At 48.3% G+C, this 27352-nt stretch overlaps 1 protein-coding gene across 2 annotated transcripts; it reads right to left on the bottom strand.

The window, feature by feature from the left end:
- Positions 1-431: 431 nt before the first annotated feature.
- On the bottom strand, positions 432-27352 carry SLC25A27 (solute carrier family 25 member 27). 2 transcript variants are annotated; one of them, XM_044290884.1, is made up of 10 exons: positions 27209-27352; positions 25413-25595; positions 22701-22785; positions 13147-13269; positions 11534-11646; positions 10734-10818; positions 10184-10276; positions 8209-8311; positions 3006-3092; positions 432-1071 (listed from the first exon to the last, which is right to left on the bottom strand). In XM_044290884.1, the coding sequence occupies exons 1-9, from the start codon at positions 27297-27299 to the stop codon at positions 3021-3023; spliced, it is 948 nt and encodes a 315-aa protein (XP_044146819.1). In that variant the 5' UTR covers positions 27300-27352; the 3' UTR covers positions 432-1071; positions 3006-3020. The 2 variants fall into 2 exon arrangements, with proteins under 2 accessions (XP_044146819.1, XP_044146820.1); XM_044290885.1 differs by lacking the exon at positions 3006-3092.

Genomic DNA, 27352 nt, shown 5'->3' with positions numbered 1-27352 from the left:
TTATTCTGTCAGTGTTGAGATACATAGCAGCCATGGATGAGGCCTTCATTAGGTCCCAGCCTGCCGTGCACAGACATCGGCGCCTCACAATCTCATTCTTGGGGTGCTGATTGGAGACAGAGTCCGCTCCCTCTCTAACCGCTTAGTTGCGACTCTTGCTATTGAATGTGGCATCTATGGGCTGTATCTCTCATTATTCTGTAGAGGAACGATCACCGCGTTACCTCATACGTGTCCTATGAGGTGTAGGGATACCCGGCGACTCCGACCATGACACATCTGCCTGTATCACCAGGCGGCACCACCTTGAGACCCGCAAGATACAAGAAATCCAGAGGCACTTCTCTAAGCTTCGGACCTCCGGCGGGTTGGTACCTAAAGTTCTCACAGATTTACAACAGAAACACCAAAAATCACAGTCAAGGGTTCAAAGTAATATTTATATCCAGATGAAATAATTTGAGATTTTCATATAAAAATTATTAAAAATTTGAGTAACAAATCAGAAGTAGGATATGAGGGCCTTTTTAAAGGGGGTTCTCTGGGAATGATTAAAAATGGGCGCCAGCAACCTGTCCTAGAATGTGAGCAGGACTGGTTTCCACCACTAGAGCTGTCTAGGGCAGTGTTTCCCAACCAGTGTGCCTCCAGCTGTTTGGCTGTGCGGGCATGCTGGGGGTTGTAGTTTTGCAACAGCTGGAGGCACGCTGGTTGGGAAACACTGGTCTAGGGGGGATGTGGGCCTCACTGCACTGCTCTACAGTAGATGGTAATGATGTGATCCTGTCTATGATATGTCATCATGGCTGAGCAGCCTGACAGGAGCACTCACCAATATGTAGTATATTCAGGTGCCAGTCTGTAGTGATGCCCTGCTACCTAACCCCCTAGGAAGCTCTGCAAGTAGTGGCAACCAGTGATGCTCAGATTCTAGGACACGTTTCTGGCGGGCAGCCATTTCAAATCATTCCCAGAGGACCCCTTTAAGGTCTCCGTGCTTTGCATGGTGCCCGCTTCTACTCCGGATCATCCAGCTCAGTGATATTTCCTATTCACACCAGGTCTTCATACCTGCAACAAACAACATACAATCATGATATACCGTATAATGAACAGTCCAGTGGCAAAGCGAGAATCCCAAACATGTACACTGGTACGTTTAACCCCTCAGTGACCACTTTTTCATTAGCACATGTGGTGGTTTAACAACCCTAACTTTTTATTTCGTGGACTACTAAAATTAGTTTTGCAAAGTGTAGTTTATGTGAGACTAGGCTTTTTACTAATATATATATTTTTTTGTTTGTTATTTTTTTACTTTATTTGGGGAAAATTAAAAAAAACTTTTGTACTTTATTTTTTTTGCAAACTTTAGCCCTCCTTTTCTTCAAAGGAGTTTCCAGGAGTAGAATATTGATGAACTATCCTCAAGAAAAATGCTTGAAAAAGGCTTTGAGCCGAATTGTTGCAGATTTTTTTTTACATGCTGGTTTGATGCGATAATGACACATTTTGGAGATGCTGGCGTCGCTGTTATTTTTTGGATGTGTGCAGGATACCGGATTTGGATCAATAGGTGAGGCTATCTGTTGCATTCCTGCGTTGTGCTGCTCTCAAACTGAAATTGAGACTATCCTCAGGATCAGTCTTCAATATCAGATCGATGGGGATTCGACTGCCAGCACTCCTACAATCAGCTTCAAAGCACAGCGCCGTACATTGCATAGTGGCTGTGCTTGGTAGTGCAGCCCAGGCCCAGTACCCTAGAGAGAGGCTGAAGCGCTCCCCAGAACACCACGTTCTCTTCAGACGCTGGAGGTACCAGGAGTCCTAAGGATAGGTCATCCATATTTTACTCCTGCAAAACCCCATTAGGCTACTTTCACACTTGCATTTTCCTTTCCGGTATTGAGAACTGTCATAGGACAACGCAAGAACACGGATCTGGCGCCCATTGACTTGCAATAATTTTAGTGCCGGATCCGTCTTGTTCATTTCAGAGATAATACAACCGGCTGCATCCGTTATGAATGGATCCATAATAGAAGCGTTTTTGTCGATCCCCTGCAGATCCGGCAAATATGCAGATGTGAAAATAGCCTTAAATATGCAAGCGGACATCTAAATAAATTATAAAAATGGGTTCTCTATATGGAGTTGGTCATTTTTATTTTAATCTTTATTTGTATTTTATTATATATTTTTTTACTGATATTTTAAATGTATTTGTTGACATCATTGAAAGACCTCTGGTGGACAGTGGCACTTTAAAAAAATATATGTATATTTGCACTTTTCCACTATAACTGGGGCATCCAAAGGAGCCCTGGTTACAGGGGAAAACGGGCCCCTCTGTGGGGCATTGTACACAGGCAGACTGGCCAGGGTCTGCTAAGACTCAGCAGCTCTGCTATGCCTGAGAACAGCCGGCGATCACCAAGTCCGGTAGAGGAATCGGCAGATCCGCTCCCTCTATTCACTGCACTCAATGAGGGAGATCTATCAAGACTGGTGCATCCATCTGCCAGTTTTCATCTCGTGAGATGCGCCAAATAATTAAGTGGCAGATGACTCAAGAAATCTCTGCCCTGCCGTACACCAGAACCTGAAGTCTACGCCAGCTACCCACACTTGCCGTGCACCATAATTGGCACTTTTTAAAAAAAAATGGTGTAAGCAGCCTAATAAATGTCCCTCAACGAGCGCCATGTTCCGAGAAAGGAGACGGTAGAAGTGATGATAAAGTCTCGGTCCCTGGCGGTCACTGTTCACCGGGTGGAAGTCCAGCACATTTACGGCAGGAGGAATAATCCATGGCAAATCGTAATTTTCTGTATCTAATATCTGCAGTAAGACCCATCCGGTGAACCCCGCACCGAGCGCCCCCTGGTCTGCAGCTTAGCTCCAGACCCCGGACTCCTTAGCTACGATGCACTACTACAGTCATACTATGGATGTACAGCCTTTTATTAAAAGAGACTGGAAAAGACTTATGAATGACTTACCCCCCATGACGAGGATCAAAAGGAACTCACTCCCACAAATCGTCTGACCTGCTCGTACGTCAGCCAGAAGACCACTGACCAGGGAGCCTGCGCCAAGCACAACACCAGGGCATTAAATCATGGACGATACCTTACGGGATATATCAGGCAACAGCTCAATGGGGCAGATCTAGAAGTTACATATTGATGACTTATGCTCAGGATATGTTAGTATCAGATCGGTGGGGGTCCGACTTGCAGCACCCCGCCACCACCACCGGTCGGCTATTTGAAGGGCACACAGTGCTTCACAGTATATAGAGCACAGCGCCGTACATCTTATAGTGGTGGTGCTTGGTATTGCAGCTCAATAGAATGGTACTGAGCTCCACAAAAGGCCATGTAACCAATGGGAGTGATGTCACGGGCTTCGGCCCCTTCAAACAGCAATGATCCGATATTGATGACCTATCCTGAGGATGGGTTATTGGTATTTAATTTCTAGAAAACTCCTTTCGACAACAATTCTATATTAAAAAGGGAACAGACCATTGTATGTAGAAGCGGCACCTGTAATACATGGGGGGGGGGGATAATGTGACATGTTCTATTATTTTGCGTAACGGAAATGGAATGCACACGGAGTAAGATCTGTTTTTGTTTTTTTGTGGACCCATTGTGTACCCAAAAACGGAACGGACACGGAAAGAAAATAGGTTCATGTGCATGAGCCCTAAGGCTGTATTAGAGCCAGATTCTGCAGACGATTGACGATAAGGAGGCTCACTAGTGGAGGAGACACATTTACATGCAGTGATCCCCTCCACAGTATGGGGAGGAGCGATCGTTATGCCATTGCTCATGATTAGACAGCACATTCAGCCGCCGGCAAGAAATAATTTTTTTGAAGGTGCTTAAAAATCCCAACTGCCTATGAAAATGGTGGCAGTGTAAGACCGCCGGATCATTGTTAACGAGCCGAGAATCGGCCCGTCTAATACACCCTTTACTGAAGAGGTGCAGGACGTTTTTTTTTTGTTTTTTTTCTGGCTCTCACAACCAAGGGCCACAATAAAATTTAGAGATAGTCCCAGTGATTACATCAACTGTATATACCATAAATGTCTTGGGTTTCCAGGAGTAAAATATTGATAATGATAGGTTTTTCGTATCGGATCAGCTGTTTGAAGAGAACGTGGTGCTCTGATGAGCACTTCCGAAGCCAGTGTCGTCATGTCCGTCGGCCACGTGGCTTATGAGACCCAATTGTGAAGAAAAAGTACTTCCATTCAAGGGCGACTCCAAGCCACTCTGTGCACCCTTGCTCCTCCTGCTAGCCCCTCCCCTTTTTTTGGATTGACAGGACCAGATGAGACGACCCTACAGGAACCTGGCCCTGTCCATGAAGGAGAGGGAAGAGTTGACAGAGGAAGGAGCAGGAGTGCACAGAACGGCTTGAAACCGCCCTCGGTGCTTCTGAGCTGCTCATTTGCATAATACAGGTAGTTTTTCTTCACAATAAGGCTACATGCACGCGAACATGGTTTCCGTTCCGTTTGTTTTTTTTTTGCAGATAGGATGCGGACCCATTTATTTCAATGGGTCCGCAAAAAATGCGGACAGCACACCGTGTACTGTCCACATCAGTATGTACGTTCCGTAGCCCCGCAAAAAAAAAAAATACATGTCCTATTCTTGTCCATTTCATGGATCCGCAAAAAAAAAACAAATGGGTGGCATATGGATGTCATCTTTTTTTTAATATTTGCGAATCCCCAATTTGCAGACCGCAAAACACATACGGTCGTGTGCATGTAGCCTAAAGCAACGGATCACTAATTGAAAGGCATCATTACCTTCAGCTGAGCTAGCCCTACAGACATCATGTCTGGTGAACAGACTCCCTTTAAAGAGGTTCTCTCATCTTGCGTCACTAAGGTCCACTTGAGACAGAGGAACGGGCCGGTGCGCTCTGTTCCAGTAGCTCCCATTACAATGTTTGGGTGCTGCAGAAACGGCGAGGCACCACAAGCTGTGCTGTTTCTGAGTTCTGTAGCGCCCAAGTACTGCAGTGGTAGCTAGTGGAACAGCAAGCACTAGGTGGTGGGGGTCAGGACTTAGTCTCATCTTGGATTTGTACCGGCAAGGTGAGACAACTCCTTTAAAGGGGTTGTCTCACTTCAGCAAATAGCATTTATCATGTAGATAAAGTTAATACAAGGCACTTACTAATGTATTGTGATTGTCCATATTGCCTGCTTTGATGCCTGGACTCATTTTTCCATTACATTATAAACTGCTCGTCTCCATGGTTACGACCGCCCTGCAATCCATCAGCGGTGGTCATGATTGCACACTGTAGGAAAAAGCGCTAGCTTCTCTGGTGGCTGGGATCATGGGAGCGCACATAGGCTGGTGCTTTTTGCTATAGTGTGCAAGCACAACCACCGCTGATGGATTGCAGGGCGATCGTAACCATGGACACGAGCAGTGTATAATGGGATGGAAAAATGAATCCAGCCAGCAAAGGGAGCATTATGGACAATCACAATACATTAGTAGGTGCCTTGTATTAACTTTGTCTACATGATAAATGCCACTTACTGACAAGAGAGACAACCCCTTTAAGTACACTCATTGACAAAACAAAAACAAAAAAATCCGCAACCAGATAGAAATGTTGGATTGCTGAAAACCTCATCCTCCAGTTATGTCTCAGGCAGATATGGAAATGATTACAGGTGTGGTCGGATTAGACACTGGGTCTTGCCACAAGAGGGAGTAAAAGTGCTTCCCCGCTCCCCTATAGAAAGGCTCTCAGAGCCTACTTTTGGGTAGTGTACCTCTGTGTGAGATCGTTGACTGTTAGACACACCTCTACGATGCACTCCAAGACATATTAGGGTGCATTCACACGACGGATGAAAACGGCCCTGTGACGACTGATTTCAGAACCATTCCACTCAATGAGGCAATTCACGTGGCAGCCCGTGAATAGCAGCCCTCAAAAACGGGACACGTCCTATTTTTCCCGTTTCAACAGCCAGACGGATCCCTTTGAAATCCCTGGGTCCGTTTTTAAAAGCTGTTTAGACAGAAGTGCTCAGCTCCCCACAGGCACTCGCTGGAACAGTTTCCACACTGAAGGCAGCAGGACCTGCCCAGTGTCGCCACGTCACATGATCTTGCTGGGAGCGTCAGGTCCTGCTGACCGAGTTCTGGCGAGTGCCTATGGGGAGGTGAGTTATTTTTTTTAATTATCTATACTGGGGGCACTAATTAGGGGAATCATTTCTCCTGGGGGCACGATTGAGGGCCATTATTTCTCCCGGGGATAGTACTGAGGGGCTATATCTATACTGGGGGTACTACTGAGGGGCATAATATATACTCAGAGCGCTGCAGGGGTTGGGGTTAAAAAAAAAAAAAAAGCCAATGAACGGATGCACAAACTGATGCAAAATGGCCATGAAAAATTGACAGTTTTTCTGTATTGTTTTTCACATTTGTGTGAATGTAGCCTTAGCAGGATAGTCATTTTGACGAGCTGCCCGCCACATGGGGCGTTCTGACCTTGCTGTTGGGGCTAGTGGTTACGTGAGGGCATGCACACACTGCCAACAGGCTCCGGACGGTCCACACAGACCAGTAGTAGAGAGGATCTTTCGATCCGCCAACCACGAGCAGCACCCACAGTTTTATAGTCCACCATCCAGACACAGGTGGCACCTTCATTACACCCCTGTCTCTGCCTGGACCATTTCCAGACGCTTAACAGAAAAAGTGCTATTATTGTTGATAGACTAAATATCGATATATAAAGAACTGGTATACCCAATAATAAGGGACATTGATTACAGGAGCTGTTGAACAATCGAGTAAGGTTTGAACTATGTGGACATTTTACCCTCTTTTTATTGCTGCTATTTTTTTAGTGCTGTCTATTATCTTTTAGTGCTATTTATTGCTGCTGATATTGATATCCTATTGGGAGGTTTTATTGTGTGCCACCTTTTATCGATTTAGTCTGGAAATTTTTAGTTTTTTATTTAATCAATTAAAGGTTTATTTATTTGTTGACTGGTTAGTGGTCCCGGTATTGAGTGCCCCCCACAGTTCTTTTTATTTCGATATACAGAGGGGTGTGGGTGAGCCAGAGGGGTGTGGACCTTTGTTCATCTCTGCATTGGTGGGTGAGCCGCTTACAAATCTTTTCAACTCTGCCTTTGCTGTGGAGGACACACTGCCCCAACTGCTGGTGTGATGGTCTGGGAGCCATCACATGTGACAGTCGGTCATCCTGTGGCCAGGCTAGAGGCCGTACCCCATCCTGTGGCCAGGCTAGAGGCCGTACCCCATCCTGTGGCCAGGCTAGAGGCCGTACCCCATCCTGTGGCCAGGCTAGAGGCCGTACCCCATCCTGTGGCCAGGCTAGAGGCCGTACCCCATCCTGTGGCCAGGCTAGAGGCCGTACCCCATCCTGTGGCCAGGCTAGAGGCCGTACCCCATCCTGTGGCCAGGCTAGAGGCCGTACCCCATCCTGTGGCCAGGCTAGAGGCCGTACCCCATCCTGTGGCCAGGCTAGAGGCCGTACCCCATCCTGTGGCCAGGCTAGAGGCCGTACCCCATCCTGTGGCCAGGCTAGAGGCCGTACCCCATCCTGTGGCCAGGCTAGAGGCCGTACCCCATCCTGTGGCCAGGCTAGAGGCCGTACCCCATCCTGTGGCCAGGCTAGAGGCCGTACCCCATCCTGTGGCCAGGCTAGAGGCCGTACCCCATCCTGTGGCCAGGCTAGAGGCCGTACCCCATCCTGTGGCCAGGCTAGAGGCCGTACCCCATCCTGTGGCCAGGCTAGAGGCCGTACCCCATCCTGTGGCCAGGCTAGAGGCCGTACCCCATCCTGTGGCCAGGCTAGAGGCCGTACCTCATCCTGTGGCCAGGCTAGAGGCCGTACCTCATCCTGTGTCCAGGCTCTAGTATTGTGATCACTTCCATCTATCATCATTACACTCACACATTCCAACAACTTGGTGCAGTATTTTGTCAACGAGTGTATTCTTACCCTTACTCCAAGTGCACACTTCATGTTCTTATTGTATACCGTGACAATGGAGAAGCATTTTAATTCAAGACTCAAGTAGTATGAAAAAAACCATAAAAGAAATCTTGCAAATGAAGCGCCTGCAAATACCAGATATTCCACAGTTCACTACAATGCAGTTACCATTCTCATCCATGTGGGCGTGAAGCCTTTATAGAGGGACATGAAGCCCTCCCCACGCACAGCTTGAATGAAGCAATCTGTGGAAGACTTGTACAAGATCCCCCTGGAAAATACACGGACACAGCACATTACAGGAGGGACAAAAAATCCAAAAACACAAAAACAAACAAAGTCTGTCCCAGAGACCCAGTGAAAGCAGTTTCCCATTATGTCCCGGCTCGGGAGCAGCATCATGGAGCCATATGTACAAGTGGGCTGGAGTTGCTGTGGATTTTACCTGCGGATTTGCACATACAGGAGGATGAGATCTTACAAATCTCATCCACTCGCCCTAGAATTTATCCTCATGGAAATTTGTCACTTTTCCCATTGACTTTAAGCAAGCAAGTAACAATCTTACCCAATACCCTGCGGCTCCCATTCTGAAGCCTCCTTGGTCCTCCAGCGGTCTCAGTTTCCAAACACCCAGCAACGATATGGTGTATTGACATGTGACCCCTGCAGGCAGTAGCGGTCATGACATCACTGCGGCAAGGTGAACAGAGACCAGCTGGGAACCAGGAAAGTGTCACATAGCCCCCGTTCACATAGCCATAGGGGGGCTTGTTTTTTGCAGGACAAGTTGTACTTTCCAACACCACCATTTAAATCGTGCTTATGATATAGTATATTTTTATAGTATGGGCGGTGTCGCACATGGTGATACACGGGATGTGTATTGTTTTATTTATTTAGTTCTTTTACTTTTATTTTGGGGGAAAAGGGGGTGATTTGAATTTTAATGTTTTTTTTTACACTTTTTTATAGTTCCAATAGGGAACTATAACGAGCAATCATTAGATTGCTATTCTCATGGCATTGAAGTCTATGAGAAGTTTGTGAGAGAATTACTAGTTTCCTATGGAGCCCTGCTACAGACTAGGGCTCCATAGGAAAGACTGTGCAGCAGCCTCCTGTCGTTCACTATGACAGGGGCTGCTGCACACAAGCTCCAGCTCCTCCGATCGCCACATGGGGGAGCTGGAGCATTAATGGATGCACACGCTTCTGGTATTTAGAGTGTTCAGATGCCGTGGTCAGGATTGACCACAGCATCTGAAGTGTTAAATGTCCGCGATCGGCATTACCACCGGTCGCAGACATTAGCTGTGGATGTCCGCTGTATGAAACCGGTCAGCGTACTAGTACGGCACTGGTCGGGAAAGGGGTTTTCCCAAGACTTTTTAACTGATGCCTAATCCTCTGGATAGTTCATCAGTATCTGATCGGTGGAGGGCAGACACCCAGGACCCTCGGCGAACAGCTGTTTGAGAAGGCAGTGGCACTCGTAGTAGCAACACGGCCTTCTCGCAGCTTTCCCTGGGCCAGTGACGTCATGTTCATCGGACACGTGGCCTAGGCGCAACTGAATGGGGCTGAACACAATACCATTCACAGCCAAGAGGAGCAGTAGGGAATATTACAATTAATTCCAAAACTGTACTATGCTATTTTATTTACCCTATCCTATGTGATTTTTGGGGCCCAGATTCTGCTGTGAAAATCCAATTTTGGCTGAGTTCACACTTCAGTTATTTGGAAAGTTATTGGGAGCCAAAACCAGATGCGGGTCAACAACACAGAACAGGAGCAGAACTTTCCATTACACCTGATTTCTGTGGAGGCTTCACTACGGGTTTTGGCCTACAATCACTGATGGAAAATCGCTGACCAAATAACTGAATTGTGAACTGGGCCTAAAAAGGTCCTGGGATAGTTTTCCTGTTCCCAGGTGGGAACCACGTGGTATCAGTATTGGAAGCTGTATTCTTCTTCCACCTTCCTGGTTACATCTACAAGGGTCTAGGAAGGTGAGATATTGGAGGTTCTTTGTTGGGGGCAGAGGTGGTGGTGACTGGCGCTTTCATAAGTGATAGAATAGCACTTCTGTAGGGTTAGTACCAGCCCTAACTATATAGAAAAAGGATGCACTCACCGGCCATGCTTGTCTCTCGGCTGGTTCATTATCCTGGTCTTGATCACATCAGCTGGGGTTCCTAAAGTAGCAGCTACCAGTCCTGAACATATGCTGTCCAAAAGATGAAGATCAGTGTCAGAGTTGACCTCAGCTAATCAAATGTACAATGAATAACCTGACTGGACAATCCCTTTAAAGGCGGTCATCAGTATCTGATCAGTGGAGTTTGACAACCAGGACCACCACCGATTAGCTTTTTGAAAAGGTTGTGGTGCTCCTGGAGCGTCACGGCCTTCTCGCAACTTGTCCTAGGACAGTGATGTCACGTTCATCGGTCACATGGCCTAGGTGCAGCTCAGCCCCATTGAATGGAATAAAGCTGAGCTCAGGAGGCTGCGGCGCTCAACAAAGTGCCACAGTCTCCTCAAAAAGCTGATCGGCATAAGCCCCGGGTCTTGGACCCCCACCAATCAGATACTGATGACCAATCCAGGAGGACAGATCATCAGTATAAAAAAGTGGGTAAAAACCCTTTAACCGGTCACATGTCATAAAGCAAAGAAATTACCTTGAAATACTGTGACAGAAACTGTTGTCCTTGAGGCTGGTGTTCCGAAGTAGAAAGTGTTTCACCAAATCATAAGTGGTCAGATCTGAGGAGGACGAAAAGCGATAAAAACAGCCAGAAAGAAGTAATTCAAGTTTTACTACGTATTAGAAAAACGATGACAGAAACAGCAGTTTCCAAAACTCTCCTAGTCTTGCATGTATGGAGCTGGACATGCGCGGCAACCTCAAACCCTGCAAGCTCAGCCTGGATGTGTCAGGCAACGTCTACCTGAAAAACAAGGTTTGCAGGTCCCTTGCCCAGCTTATACCTGGGGTCTCAGAGATTTCTGTCTCAAGATGGAGCAGCTCCACAGGAGCAGGAGGATCATATTACACATGTCAATATAGGTCTATGGAGAGGGAAAGGGGCAACAGTGAGCAGCAGCATGAGTGAGACGGGATTCAAAGAGACACACTAAAGAGACTCCATAGCTACATAGCTCAGCAAAAGTGCTAATTTCAGAACCAGTACCTCTCTAATGTCCTTCATGATCCTGGGGCTGCTTCTGAGTGAGTAAGAGAAGGTTAGGAAGCAGATTCTCCTCTACTTTGTGTGTGCAGTGAATGGCAGTGACGCTTTAAAACTAAATAAAGACAGCCCTTTCTTCAGTTGAGCTAAGCTTATTTGTCCGTGGCCTTGGATTATTGTCCATGTTCCTGATGGCAGGCTCCTTCTCTATACAGTAGATATATGATAAATGTTTTCTGCTGGAATCCCCCATGTAAGGTGTCCCCTGTGTGCATACAAGATCCATTTACCTCCCATATTTACCAGGGCAGCTCTCTGAACGTTTGGCACCCAACCTGCCCACAGGCCACGGATTCCTCCTTTGGACACAATCGTCACAAATGCATGATAAACCCCTTGAACTCTGGAAACAGATACGGAAGACAGAATAGACAAACAATTCAAACTTAGGAGGCAGTATTCTAGTAGTTATATTCTTGTACATAGAAGTAAGTATTATAGTAGTTATATTCTTGTACATAGGAGGCAGTATTATAGTAGTTATATTCTTGTACATAGAAGGAAGTATTATAGTAGTTATATTCTTGTACATAGAAGGAAGTATTATAGTAGTTATATTCTTGTACATAGGAGGCAGTATTATAGTAGTTATATTGCTGTCCTTGAGAGAGGCAGTATAAGAATTATTGTCTAGTCCATAAAGCCTTTTTATAGCCTTGCCCTTTTAGCACCATTAGTTTATTCTGGCAACAGATTTTGCTTGATAGTGCACTGATTTTCCAAGGTAAAGATATCATGAACTTTGTACTCAATCTTTAGTGCATGATAGAAGCGAATTCAGAACAGATAAAAAAGGGAGTCTTCCTTAAAAGAGGTTATCCAAGTCTTATAATGACCCCCCAATGCCTGGGCCCCTCATATAGGTTAGGTTATATTTAACCCGCTCCCTGGCACCTGTGTCGCTTCTGATCCCCACACGAACCTCGCTAGCATAGCAGCATAGCAGGTGATGCTAGGGAGGCGTATCCCTGTCACGGCCTGCTATTGGCTGCATTCCCCTCCCCCCGTTTTAATCCGCACAACGGGGAGATGCTTTGGCGGCCATGCAGGGATCAGAAGCAATGCAGGTGCCTGGAAGTGGGGTAAGTATAACCTATTTGAGAGGCCCAGGCATTTTGGGGAAGGGGGGGGGGGTCATTAAAAGGGTTGGATAACCCCTTTAACATTAGTAGTCTGAACATTTTTCTATTATGGAACTTTGAATTTTTATAGTATGTATATTTAAATGTTACAATACTTCCAAAATCTGGTTGAGATAATCACTCAGAAACAAACAAGGGGCATTTAAAGTAAAACCCACCAGAAAATCATCATAGGGTAGTGTTTTTAAAGTTCTTTTAAATTGATTTAAAGGAGAAAACTGAGATTGGAAAAGGCTTTCACTGACAGAGAAGGGTCCACTTTACTGGACATGTGCAGCTGGTTATACGAGACCATTCAGCTACTATGGAGCCCAACTGTGGTGGATTCCCTTCCCTTTGCTACTATGTGGCTCACTTCCCCTGAGCAACTGCAGTGCTAGCAAGTGGGTGGGGAATGGGCCCAAAGGGCGGGGAAAGGGAGTGGAACACCAGGCCTTATTGTCCTGGGAGAGAAAGCCCACCACCATCATGAGGGGCCCATTTTGATCTTCGTTTTGATAATAAGTAGGGTTGCAAATCTGATACATGACTAAAAAGCTGCACATGACCTACAGAGCGAACCAAGAGAGGTTATAGGACTCCCATCTGCCCTGTAGAGCAATCTGTAAACTGAAAAAATGCCACGGCCTATTCTATGTTATTTCATAGGAGGAACAAAAGGTGACAGGTCCTCCTGAATATCAGCAACTATCTGAACTCACCTGGGTGGTTTTCCTTCGAGCCTTCTTTTTCCCTCCATCTGCATCTGAACTTTTACCAGGTCTGTTGGACTAGCGAAAAATTGTCCAATAGCTCCAGCTGTCATTCCCCCCACCACGGCCTTCCTAAAATGGAAAAAAAAAAAAAAGATTTTTGTACTTACCGTAAAATCTATTTCTCTTCTGTTCATTGGGGAACACAGGCATTGACCATGGGTATAGCTGTTGCCGCTAGGAGCTTGAGACCAAGCTAATCAGTTTAGTGCAAAAGCAGTAGGAGAAGCCAGACATAAGAAAATCACCTTATGTGCAAACCCAGAACCACACAGGCCCGAAAAGGTCCATAAACAAAAAACTGGGTGGGGGCTGTGTCCCCCAATGAACGGAAGAAAACCAGATTTTACAGTAAGTAAAAAAATCTAGTTCTCATCCGTCTCATTATGGGACACAGGCATTGACCATGGAACGTTCCAGTTAGGTCCCTGAGGGTGGGCTTAACTACAACCCCCCTGCCAATCAGAGAACAGTTGTTTGCAAAACTCTACGCCCCAAAGAAGCGTCAGAAGATGCAAAGGTGCGCACTCTGTAAAACTTAGAAAAAGTATGCAAAGACGACCAGGTTGCCACCTTGCACACCTGAAGGGCCGAATCCCTGTGATGCACCGCCCAAGAGGCTCCCACTGCCCGAGCTGACTGAGCAGTCACCCAGGAGGGCGAGGCCCAGTCCTTAACGCGCTACTCTTCCACAATAGCATCCATCTGGAAATGCAAGTCTTTGACGCTGTCAGCCATTGTCTCGGCCCCTCTGGAATCACGAACAGGTAATCCGTCCGCCTGAAAGATGCCGTCTGGGACAGATATATACGCACTGCACGCACCAGATACAGAGTATGGAGCGACTTTCTCGAGGAGGAGATGGGACCGGACAAAATGAAGGAAGAATAATCTCCTCATTTAGATGGAATGTCAACACCACCTTCGCAAAAAGGACTGCACAGGGCGAAGGACCACTTTATCCTGATGGAGGATCAGGAATATCGACTGACATGAAAGAGCCGCGAGTTCCGACACTCTATGGATAGAAGTAATTGCAAACAAAAAAGCCGGAAGCACAGCGACACCTGCTGCAAAGGCTCAAACGGAGAAGATTGGAAAGCTTTGAGCACTAGATTAAGATCCCAAGGATCAAATGGTGGCTTGCCCCACCGCCTACATAAAAGTCAGAACCTCCGAAAGCGAAGCTAAATTTTGCTTAAAAAGAATGGAGAGAGCCGACACTTGCCCTTTGAGAGAGCTGAGAGCCAGCCCCAAGTCCATGCCCGACTGCAGGAAAGCCAAAAGTCATGGCAAAGAAAAACAAACGGGAGATAGCTGTCTCCGCTCACACCAACTAAAGTAGGACTTCTAAGTCCGGTGGTAGATTCTGGAAGACTGCTTCCTGGCACGAATCATAGTCTGGACCACTGCATCCGAAAAACCCAGAGCCTTCAGTATGGTGGCTTCAACAGCCATGCCGTTAAATGTAGCGAACCTAAATTCGGGTGGAAGATCAGCCCCTGCGAAAGCAAGTCCTCCCAAAGAGAAAGACGCCAAGGTTCGTCGCCAAGAAGTGCGATTAGGGATGCGTGCCACACCCTGCACGGCCAATCTGGGGCCACGAGAACGACGAGCAGTCCCTCGGACCTGATCTTCCTGAGAAGCGGGAACACGTAAGGAAACCGACTCCCTGGGATCACCAGTGCATGTTGATGAACTGTGAGGCCATGAGATCCACATTCGGCTGACCCCACCTCTTGCAGATGTCCCTAAAGACAGGATAAAGACGCTCCCGGCTGAGAAAGTCTGTGATCCAGTTGTCTACGCCTGGAATGTGAACTCCCGATAGCGCCGCAACCTGTTTCTCCGCCCAGCTGAAAATCAGCACCATCTCCTCCATGACTGTCGGGCTCCGGGTGCCGCCCTGGTGATTGATGTATGCCACCGCTATGGAGTTGTCAGACTGCACCTGCACCAGACAACCCCTGAGATGGTCGGCCCAGTGTTGCAGAGAGCCGAATCGCCCTCAACTCTAGAACATTGATTGGAAGGGAGCGTTCCTCGCGTGACCATACCCCCTGGACCGAGGTTTTCCGACACTCCTCCCCTCCCCCAACCCCTGAGGCTTGCATCCATTGTTAACACCCTCCAATGGAGAGGGAGAAACGAACACCCCGATGTCAACATCGGAGAGGCCATCCACCATCTGAGGACCTTTCACACTGGGGCAAGGAGACGCATTGGCCGATCCAAGGAGTCTGGGGAGCAATCCCAGCTGGACAGAATGGGTCGCTGAAGCGCTCTGGTATGGAACTGAGCATAGGGAACTGCTTCAAAGGCAGAAATCATGTGCCCCAGAGCCCGCATGCAGCGACGAATGGGAACCAGAGCTGGCCGCAACAATGAGCGAATCTGAAGATGGAGAGCAGATAGTTTTTTCGGAGGCAAGAACACCTTCGCCTGACAAGTGTCCAGTACCATGCCCAGATAAGTCAATCGCTGCGATGGATAAAGACAAGATTTGCGTGTTCACCATTCATCCGAAGCGCTTCAGGGTGTCCAGGACTATGCTTAGGCTGTCTGCCGTCCCTTGGAACGATGGACCCTTCACCAGGATGTTGTCTAAGTAAGGGATTGCCACGACCCTCCTGGCATGGAGCAGGGCCATGACTGCTGCCAGAACCTTCGTAAAGACCCTACGAGCCGTGGCCAGGCTGAACGGGAGGGCCACAAATTGGTAGTGGAATGGACCCACTGCGAACCAGAGAAACCTCTGATGACTGACGCATATGGACACGTGAAGATAAGCGTCCTTGATGTCTATCGAGGACAGGTACTCTCCTGGTTCCATGGACGCAATGACCGACGCAAAGCAAATGGTTGCGCGCCTTGAGGTCCAGAACGGGACGGACTGTCCCCTCTTTTTTGGGAACCACAAAGAGATTGGAGTAAAACCCCTGAAAACGTTCTTGCGCAGGAATCGGAACAATCACACCTTGCTGCAGCAGCATGTGAATTGCCAAAAAAAAAGAACCTGCAGCTGCCGGGGAGGCCAGAGGGGACGACCGAAAAAAACAGAACGGAGGGGAGGACTTTAAGTCCAACGTGTAGCCCTCTGCAATGACCTCCCTCACCCACGCGCCAGCCAAACATGCCGAAACACATGAAGCCGACCGCCCACCCGAACGGAGGGCGCCACGAGCCGCCCGTCATGCAGCGGAGCTCTTATGGTTAAAGGACTTGGAGCACTGTTGACAGAAATGCCAGGAAGGCCGCAGCTTAAAGGAAGGCTTGCGCTTCTGGCCTGTGGCTGACTTATCAGACGCTCCCTTGGGGCCGGAAAAACTCTGAAAGGGCGATAAAAAAATAAATAAAATAATAAAAAGGCTTCCGCTTTTTTTTACTTATTAGACGTCCCCTGTACTGTGGTAAATGGGTGCTCTTACCACCTGTAGCGTCCGAAATGATCTCATCCAGGCGCTTACCAAAAAGTCTGCTGCCGGTCAAGGGGAGGGACGTCAGGGTCTGCTTTGAAGCATTATCTGCCACCCAGCAGGAGAGCCATAGGATACGGCGAATAGCCACCAACAGAGCTGACGAGCGAGCCATAAACCCGTCCGCGTCCAAAGATGCTTCACAAATATATGCACTGGCATGTGAGAGCTGCAGGGCCACATCTGCAAGTTCCCCCGAGGGGACTCCCGAGTCGAGACCCTGACGTTAATTACTTGCCCACTCTCCCATAGCCTTGCTAACCCATGTAGAGGCAAACACTGGCTGCAGCGCTGTGCCCACTGCTTCAAAGGCAGATTTTGCAAACACTTCCAATTTCTCATCTTTGATATCAGAAAAAGAAGCCCCATCCGCCATTGGCAAGGTAGTATGTTTAGCCAAGCGGGGAACTGGCGGGTCCACTATAGGTAGAGCCGACCATTTCTTAGTCAAATCCTCCGGAAAAAGATGTTCAAGCGTTTTGGCAACATGAAATGTTTTATCAGGTAAATTCCACTCCTTGGAGAGAGAGGAATCCAACTCCTGGTGGCTGGGGAAACACTTGTGCGGATGACGGGACTTCCTAAAGGAAACACCCACGCTGGCAGATGACGGGGCTGGATCCTCAACCTGCAACGTCTCAATAACTTCCGTAATTAAATTGTCCACCATGGAGGATAGTTTGGGCGACTGACCCTCCAGAAACAGAGGGGACTTTCGTCTGGGCAGCCGTGGTGATGCGATTGCTGGCGGGAGACACAGGTTGTTACGGGAACCTCTGGTCCTCCTTTTCTTCCGGAGAGCGGGAACGAGCAGGGTGTTTGGGTGACCCCCTGGTCTCCCGTCTTCTGCCGACAAACGCCCGATACATCCACAATAGCTTTGTTGGTATTGGAGACATCCTATACCACCTTAGACAGGGAATGCGCCCATTCCGGTTCTTCCGTAAGTTGGGCAGTGGGAAGCAATGGGTCCGAAGCCGAGCCACTTGATGGTGGCGCAGCACACGCAAAGCAGAGGGAGTCAGACTGAGGGAATGGAAATTTTGCACAACATGATCTGGGGCCAGGGTTCAGACATAATGACACCCCTGTCACCCCAATGAGGCAAATGGGAAGGTTAGGAAGGGACAAACACTTACCCAGCCTGTGTCCCTCCAAGCAGCCAACACCATCAGCGTCCCGCCAGGTGCTCTCCCTTCGCTCTGCAGCTGGTGTGGGAGCGTGACAAACACAAGCCCCACCCCCCAAAATGCAGCTGGCTCTCAGCACCCATCAGGCCACGCCCCCTCACTCTCGTCGGCATCCCCGGCCGAACCCAGATGGCGGCCAGGGAAAAATAAGCCGCGGGGGGGTCCCTGCAGGAGTAGGCCGCACAGAAGCCAGGGCCTCAATTAATAATGGCCCTGGCTGCCCCAGCAGACGCGCCGACCAGGAAGTGGCACTCAGGAGAAAACTCTGCCACCTCTCCTCTCCCCAATGCGTTCAGGAGGACACCGCCGTGGAAACGGACGCCCCTAGTAGTAAGCCCCAAATGCAGCCGGGGCCTCAATTACTAATGGCCCCGGCGGACCTGTGGAAGCGGCGATAAGGACGACTTCGTCAGACCAAGGATGTGTCGCGCGTGCGGCCACACAGCAGGAGCAGCCCCCTGAGCCCTGCACCTGGTACCATTTAAACATTTACTGGGCTCCCATTTGTGCTCATAGTACAGGACAACCACATGGGGTCCATCACATGGGGTGGAGGAGAGGGTACTCGAGGGGGGGCACTGTGGGCAGTCTCCTACTCACCTGTCCGAAGTCTTCTGCCCCCCTGGCTCCAGCCGGATCACCACCTTTGGTGACGCTACACCGGAAACAGAGGGGACTTTTGCTGGGGTGGCCGCGGTGATGCGCTTGCTGGCGGGAGACAGAGGTTTTTACAGAGACCTCTGGTCCTCCTTTTCTTCTAGAGAGCGGGAACGAGCAGGGAGTTTGGCTGACCCCCTGGTCTCCCGTCTCCTGGGTGGAGAGTGCAGGCAGTTTTTACCCGGACTGCCTGAAGCTTCCCGCTAGAAAAAAAAGACAATTAGTAAATCAGCAGACCTACAATGCAGGAAGGTCTGCCTCCTACAGACACTAAGCTAAAACTGATTAGCTTGGTCCCTGCAGGATGGATATAGTTGAAGAGGGAGGAGCACTTTGTGTGCTTAGTGTCCGCCCCCTAGCGGCAACAGCTATACCCATGGTCAATGCCTGTGTCCCCCAATGAGACGCATGAGAAACAAACTTTCCAGTTGCACAGCATACAGTGTGCATTTTTGGACAACCCCTTGTACACTATTAAGGTCTTCCAACAAGAAGTTCATTGTGCAAACATCAGAAAAAACCCACGGACAGGTGTGGTGCTGTTTTTGGAAGAAAACCTGGACAAGCCCTTTATAAGTGGATCCTGACTACAAACAATGTTCTCCGTAGAAGCTAACCCCTTCCCAAACCCAGCCCTGAATTCTTAAAGGGTTTCTACCACTTGGATTTCACATAATTTGGTGTCAGACACTAGCGATCCGCTAGTGTCTGCTCTGCCAAACTATCCTGCTATAATAGATTTTGGGGCAGCCGTTTACCTAAAAAAAGAACTTTTATTAATATGCTAATGACCCTCTAGGTGCTATGGGGGCGTCATTAGCACCTAGAGGATCGGTCTACCTTCTCAAGATGCCGCCGCTCAGCGCCTCCCTCCAGCCCGCCCATCTGCTTCGGAATGCATCAAACGGACGACTTCACGCGCATGCGCCGTGTGCGGCTGTATTCGGCGCATGCGCAGTGAATGTCCGACCGCTTCCCTGCTCAGACATCTCCACTGCGCCTGCGGACGACTGCCGTGCGCGGCTGTATTCGGCGCATGCGCAGTGAATGTCCGACCGCTTCCCTGCTCAGACATCTCCACTGCGCCTGCGCCGATGACGTCATCGGCGCAGGCGCAGTGGAGATGTCTGAGCAGGGAAGCGGTCGGACATTCACTGCGCATGCGCCGAATACAGCCGCGCACGGCGCATGCGCGTGAAGTCGTCCGTTTGATGCATTCCGAAGCAGATGGGCGGGCTGGAGGGAGGCGCTGAGCGGCGGCATCTTGAGAAGGTAGACCGATCCTCTAGGTGCTAATGATGCCCCCATAGCACCTAGAGGGTCATTAGCATATTAATAAAAGTTCTTTTTTTAGGTAAACGGCTGCCCCAAAATCTATTATAGCAGGATAGTTTGGCAGAGCAGACACTAGCGGAGCGCTAGTGTCTGACACCAAATTATGTGAAATCCAAGTGGTAGAAACCCTTTAATGATAAATAAGACATCCTCAATGTGCGGCTGTTCCCACTGAGGGATAGTGTGCGCCCACACAGCTCTTGCCTTAATGAAGGGCAAAGTGCTCCTGAATGGATCTGCTCAATCATAAAGAGAACTGTGCAGCTGCACAGTCCTCTCTATCCCTTCCGTCCACTAATCTCTATGACTCGTTCACAGAACAGGAAGATGAACGGTCAGTGTTTAGCCTCCGTATTGTGTTTTATTGATTTTTTTATAATTATTATGTATTGAGTATTAAAATGTATATTGATCAATACAGTTCAGGTGAATCTTTTCGTGCCGTACTAGATGATCGTGTGCCAGTTATCAAAACCACTTTTAATAATATTATCACCCAATTATTCAACCAATGAACAAATACTGTATTTATAGTACTTTATGCAGTTTTTTTAATTGACCGGCTTGAGGGAGAAGCACTAGAGTCGCACCTCTGGGATCTGCTCCTATTTCACGAGCATGGCTCCATTGTGAATGGCGAGCACGTCACTGCTATGGGACTTACGAAAATAGATAAGGGCCATTTCAACATTCCCGTCAATTGGAGCAGAGCTGCAATAACCAATGCGGCCAACTACACAATGGAGAGAGATGTGCAGTTTCCCCACTGGAGCTACTAGGGGTGGGGGGTGTCAGACCCTCGCTGATCAGACACTGAATATAAGAATACCGGACAACCCCTTTAGGCTACATTAGAAAACGTCCTGCCAAATGAGATAAAAAAATTGGCTTCTGTGAAGTCAAATTCAGCCAAGCCGCCAATAAGCCAGACAAGCAAATAAACAAGCAAGAGCGTAAATGCAGACTCAGCACTAAAATAACCTAAAGTGAACCCAGTCAAAGGTGCTACCAGAGGTCCTCAGAGTGGTGAACAGCGTGACAGGAGTGACCATGGTTGGCACGAAAAATGGCATGGAAGCAGGCGAGACGGGTACAGCAAGGAAAGGTTAATTTTATTGGGGTACAATTCCCTATTTCTGGAATCAGTAGGGGCCGATCGGCTGTGAATTCTCATAGAAACCTATACAGAACTTACTTGTACGTGTAGAGAGAAAGAAATCACACATTATAAAATGATAACGTCAGGGTTTTTGTGGAATCTCACAATATCTCTGCCGGATTATCACATGTTGGATTAAAGGAAATTGCCAGGTATAAAGCCTTCCGTATTATTTTGGACTGTTTTAAAGCATAGTTTGCATTGCTTTTAGGTGTATGTTTCGCGGCATGTTACACAAGGGGTCGTCCACGTTTTAGGACAGGTCTTCCATATCAGATCAGCGGGGGTCCGATATCTGGCACTGCTGCTTGAAGAGAAGGCACTGCCTTCTCTGCTCCGTTTAACTGATCGCCACAGCCATTGCATCGGCGCCATTACAATTATGGCGTCCCGATTCACTTCTATGAGATGTCTGTTCAGCTGGACAGGACGGAGCCGTCCCGTAGAAGTAAATGGGGACGCCATACTTGTAATTACACCCGCTCACCACTGCAGTTGCTGCGGCGAGCAGGTAAACAGCTGATATTGATGACCTATCCTGAAGTTAGCGCAATTTTGTATGTAGAGCAGCAAGGGCCGGTGCAAGGATTTTTGTCAACACAAGCGAATCTACATTTTGCACCCCCCCCCCCCCTCCATAATTTCACATTTCTGCCCCTCATGATTCATGTCCATTTCTTGCCCCCCATGTGCCAATATCATAGTGCCATCCTCTCCCCCTGCCCCCTAATGTGCCAGTATCAAGCGCCTCTCTCCTCCCCCCCTCCATGTGCCAGTATCATGGCGCCAATAGCCCCCCCTACCCCATGGCAGTAAAGTAACAGTCCAGTATTTAAAAAAAAAAAAAAAAAAAATTCTACTTACCTCCATGTCAGCGATGCGATGCAGCCTCTAGTGTTGAAGATTTGGTGCTCGTGTTCTTATTTAGCCTGTCTTTCATAAAAGCTTGTGATGGGATTCAAACCCATGACCTTTAGTATCAAAGGCAAAGCACTTACCCACACAGCTATGAAAGCTGTACAGACAGTTACTTAAAAAAAATATATATAAGACTTCTACTGTAGATAACTGATACCTAGGGTACAACCATACACATGACAGTTGCCCCAACACACCCAGCTCTGCTACATCCATACACAGTGTGCTGGGGGAGCTGTCATGTGTATGTACACTAGGTATCAAAGTTATCTACAGTAGAAGTCTTATAGTTTTTTTTTTAAGTAACTGGTAATACAGCTCTCATAGCTGTGTGGGTAAATGCCTTGCCTCTGATGTGAAAGGTCAGGAGTTCAAAGAAAGTTTTCTGAAAGACATGCTAAATGAGATTTAAATACACCAGGGTCTCGTAGCTCATAGTGTGTGTTGCTACGGCTGCTGCCTCAGCCTGTCAGCTGCGTGCCGCTCTGTGACAGACAATGTTTTACTGCCAAGCCTGCTGCCACCAGACACCTCGGCGGTGCCGCAGATCCCACCTTTCATTTTTCAGAGCTCAGGCGGAATCTGATTGGCTGCTATGGGCAACTAGGCCAGTTTTCCTTCACGCCAGTTCTGATAAATTTACCCCTATTTAATACCAAATATACACCCACGGGGCCCATGTCCGGTCTCAGCCATACGATACTCCCCCCATGCACAACGTGCGATATACAAAACAGCAAGGAATATGGGAAATATTCAGCCACCTACCACAGAGGAAATGTCTCACTCTCCCCTTTTCCAAGTGGCGAGTCCCGGAGCTGCTCGTAGGCGACCATGCGGACCCCCGAGTACACTGCGTCACAGGGAAAGAACCGTCACTCCATTGTAGAACCCACATTATAGGTTATTAGAGCGAAAAGTCACAACAATGATAGAAAAACGTGTCAAATACAATGAATGGACCCGATCCACAGCCCTAGAGCCTCACGTGCATCACAGGAACCATCTGCATCATAAGCATAGCTGCCAACTGTCCTGAATTTGGGGGACTGTCTCAGCAAATTTGTGCTGTCCTGGGCCGGTGTTCGTGATATTTCCCCTACCCGTAAAATTTCCCTACCCTCGTCACTTCCTGTTGTGACGCAGCTGCACCGAACAAGGAGGTGTGCTGCGCCGCGCAGGCGCACAATGATGGGGTAGGGAATTTTCATACCACAGTTGGGGAGAAGGGGCCACCTAATGCACTTGCGCCTTAACTCTCAGCTGGACACCGGCCGACACTGCGCATGCTCCGGGAGCCTCACCAGCGGTTAGAGGGTAGGGAAAAAATTACGGGCCAGTGCGCAAGCGCGGCCAACTACTTCCCGACCGTGAGCCTTTGCTGGAGCTAGTCTCATCTGCGCAGGTTCTTGATTGATCTCTTACGCTGGTGAGGCTCCCGTCGCATGCACAGTTTCGGCTGGTGTCCAGCTGAGAGGTAAGGCGCAAGCGCATTAGGTGGCTCCTTCTCCCCAACTGTGGTGTGAAATTACCCTACCCAGTCAATGTGCGCCTGCTTAGCGCGGCACACCTCCTTCCAAAGCTGGGAACGTCATGTCCGGTGCAGCCGCATAACAACTGGAAGTGACGAGGGTAGGGAAATATCACCGAACACCGGAAATGGCTACCATAAAACAGGCCCAAAAGTGGGCGTTCCCTGACTGTATCACGGTGAAGTTTAGATGTCCCGATTTTAACAATGAAAACGTTAGTAAGTACGACTACGTGAGGAGGTAGATACTGATACAGATGGTGGGGTGGCATTGTTTAACTTTTGTGAGGCTCTGTTCACATCAGTGGATCGGACATGCGACGGCCATCGACCACACCACTGGATTAATGGATAATGGGCTCCTCTAAGGCGCCCATAGTGTGGAGCCTCTAACACAGAGGTGAACATACACGTAGCTTAAAGGGGGTTTTCTGAGTTAAAGGCTATGGACTCCTCTGAGACCGCAATTTTTTATGATTGCATTCTATTCATTTTGGGCTAAAAATCATTTTTTGCAATTGGTAAGAAATTTTAATTCTTTATTAGAAATTTTCGACAGTTATTCCCCTACAGCTTTCATTTTGTGCATCTGCAAACGACTGCTTTTGGTTTCACAGCTGAATCAGTCATCTGTATATAGGCCTGTGAACTCCTGACAGCTCATAAACACTCATTATAGCTACACTCTTATCAGGGTTTCATCTCTTATGAGTGATTATGAGCCGTCAGGAGTTCAGAGACCAGGGCTACAGACGGAGCTGTCAGAGCAGCTCCCTGACCGATTCCACTGCAGATGCACTGAAAGTGAAAGCTGTAGAGTAAAAACTGTTGAAAATTTCTAATAAAGACCAATTGCAAAAAAATATTTTTAGCCCCTAGTGAGTAGAATGCAATAACAGAAAATTTCCCCAAAGGTGTCCATAGATTTTAATATTGCCAACCTATCCTCAGGGTAGGTCATCAGTGTACAATTAGTGGGGGTCCAACTCCTGGCACCTCCACCGATCAGCTGCTCCCTGCAGTCTCTGGAAACAGGACTAAGACAATGTACAGAGATAAAAGCACAGCGCCATTCAAAGTGTAGTGGCCGTGTCGGATTACTGCACCTCAGCTTCCATTCAATTGAAGGGTAACCGGGCAGGGCTATGCTTCTTACTCCGCTCAGAGACTACAGGGAACAACTGATTGGTGGGGGTGCTGGATGTTGGACCCCAATCGATCAGATATTGATGACCTATCTTGAGGATAAGTTGCCAATATCATTAACTCCGAAACGAGCATCTGTCAGCAGGATCAACCCTATAAAACCAGGCATACAGCCTGGTAGGGTCGATCATGCTGATAAAAACGATACCCCGATTATGAGAAAGCTGGATTTTTATTCATATGAAAATAAGGTTACTGGAGCACCGAAGGGCTGTCCAGAGCCCTCAGAGCACCAGATTGTTACACCCCTTGAGATTTGGTCCCTTCCCCTGGATTGACAGAGCTAGACTTATGCCTGCGCTGTGTGTCCCGGTCTCTGCTCTGCTTGGAGAACAGCAGAAGCCCTGAGACTGGTAGACATAGCGCAGGCGCGAGGTGACAGGTATCGGCGCTTGCTAAGTGGGAATCTGCACTGCTGAAGATGCAATGTGCACGCGGCAAGACGAGGACATGCGCAGGTACCAGAAGTCTAGCCCTTTCCATCCAGGGAGAGGAACTAAAGCTCAAGGGGTGTAACAATCTGGTGCTCCGTGGGCTCCGGCTGGCCCCTTGGTGCTCCAGTAGGCTTACTTGTATATGGATAAACATCCAGTTCTCTCATCAATAGGGCCACTTACTGTCATAATCAGGGTATTGTTTTTATCAGCAGGGGCACCACGATAGACGCAGTTGGGTGACCGGGCCGGCACTGCGTCGTGTAAAGGTTCTACCCTCATGTCGCTCTTTCTATACACATATATTACCAATGTGGCGATAGACTGCAGGCGTTGCCCCTTGCCAGAGCTTCAGCAGCCCTTCCTCCTGCACAATCCCCACCGCTGTGCGCACCATCCCTCTGTAGGGCAAGGCCCCTTCTCCAGACCGCTTCAGTGCCGCCTCGCCTTGTATCTGTAGACGCGTTTTGGTGAGATCCAAAGGGAACGTCACTGTAAAGACAACATGACTGTAACATCAAGTAGCAGACACAGGCATATCATGTTGACATGTTTTTGTTTTTTAAACAGCGCCACCCATAGGCCGTGTCTGGTATTGCAGCGCAGTCTTATTCAATACCAGACATAATGCTGCCGTCTCCTTTATTCTAATCGATACAACCCCTTTAACCATGAGATTACACACGGAGGGCAAAAAACGGACACTCGGACCAAACATGGATCCTTCACAGATGAAACACGGTCAAACGGACATGGAAACGCGGCCTACATTCTCATGACCGTATGTATTCTGCGGTCCGCAAAATATGGACGATGTCCGTGAGACATCAGTGTTGCATCATTTTTTTTTGCAGATTCATTGACTTCTATGGGTCTGCATTTTGCGGACAAGTATAGGACACGTTGTGGAAAGCACATGGATGTCCGTTTTTTTGTGGACCCATAGAAATGAATAGGAACTTGACTGATGTCCTTACTATGTTACATTTTGTTCCCATTGAGAGGGTGAAAACCCATTTGGACCTCACACTTCCCATCGCTGGACCAGTGTAGACTGGGAGCTTGGTCCATCAGCAGCATTAAACTGTTTACTAGCCTGACTGTTTGCTACAACGTATCAGTGCAGGTAAAATATAGAAGTCTGGAGTCCAGGCTGTTTAGTAAATACAACTGTAGCAAAGCATCTGCTGTGAGAGGCATAAGGTTTCAGCCTCCACATTTCAAGGGGTGGCCTATCCACAGGTGGGACCTTCGTCTACAGTGACTGCTGAGGTGGCCGCACATGCGCAGCTGTCTCCATTCATTTCTATAGCAATTCAAAGAAATAGCCGAGCGCATGTGCTGCTGCGAGATGGGGGTCGTGTGGATTTGCTAAAAAAAAAAAAAAAAAAAAAAAACCCTGCTGCTTTAGGAATAACCTTTTAAAGGGGTTTTCCACGAGTGGAATATGGATGACTTGCCTTCAGGATATCCGATCGGTGAAGGGACCAATGCAGGCACCCCCGCCGATCCGCTATTTGCTCTCACTGCTCACAACGGCGCCATCCATTGCATAGTGGCTGTGCATGGTATTGCAGTGCAGTCCCATTGACGTGAGCTGCACATTGGTCGTATGACCGATGAACGTGACATCACTGGCTCAGGAGGTGGCCGCAACGCTGACCGGAGCTGATCGGTGGGGGTGCGTGCAGCGATCGTCAATTTTTTTTTACTCCCTGAAAACCCCTTTAACCAGTTAATGCTTCTATTCACTGACAGCAAGCAGGTGAAGAATTGAAACACGAAGTGCACTAGAAACGTGCAGAACTTTACATGATGAGGGGTTAGACATATTCGTATGTGAAATCTGAACATAGGGGCTCTGGAAATCAAATCTATAAGGGGATCATGTGACTCAAAACATATCACGTGACCCCCCCCCCCCCCCCCCCCAAAAAAAAAAGTAAGACTGGCAAATTGTGGACACAAGATAACACGCTGCAGTAGAACTACAAATACCAGCATGCCTTTTCTTTGAAACGTGTTCAGAGAACATGCTGGGACTTGTAGTCCTGAGAGCTACCATGACAGCCTCTGCCACACAAGGACACACACACAGCAGATACCTAGCTCGGCCACACTGGCCGCACAGGCGGACAGGACAAACTTGCTGAGCCGGGGCCATCTGTCCGGCAGAGCCCTGACCTCAGGCGCCATCCCGGGGCACAGCCTGGTGCAAAGAACCCAAACCACATGGGGTGCGTGACGTC

This window comes from Bufo gargarizans, chromosome 4 (genome assembly GCF_014858855.1).
Source record: "Bufo gargarizans isolate SCDJY-AF-19 chromosome 4, ASM1485885v1, whole genome shotgun sequence".
NCBI lineage: Eukaryota > Metazoa > Chordata > Amphibia > Anura > Bufonidae > Bufo > Bufo gargarizans.
Note: the sequence above shows the minus strand (reverse complement) of the source record. Positions and strands in the feature narration are given on the sequence as shown.

Bases quoted from the DNA above. Each gene is read 5' to 3' on its own strand.
- SLC25A27 (XM_044290884.1), bottom strand. From the start codon at position 27,299: ATGGCGCCTGAGGTCAGGGCTCTGCCGGACAGATGGCCCCGGCTCAGC. The intron at 22,786-25,412 runs GTAATATATGTG...CCTGTGACGCAG, and splicing joins TGCAGTCTATCGCCACATTG to TGTACTCGGGGGTCCGCATG. The intron at 11,647-13,146 runs GTGAGTTCAGAT...ATCTGTTTCCAG, and splicing joins CTCGAAGGAAAACCACCCAG to AGTTCAAGGGGTTTATCATG.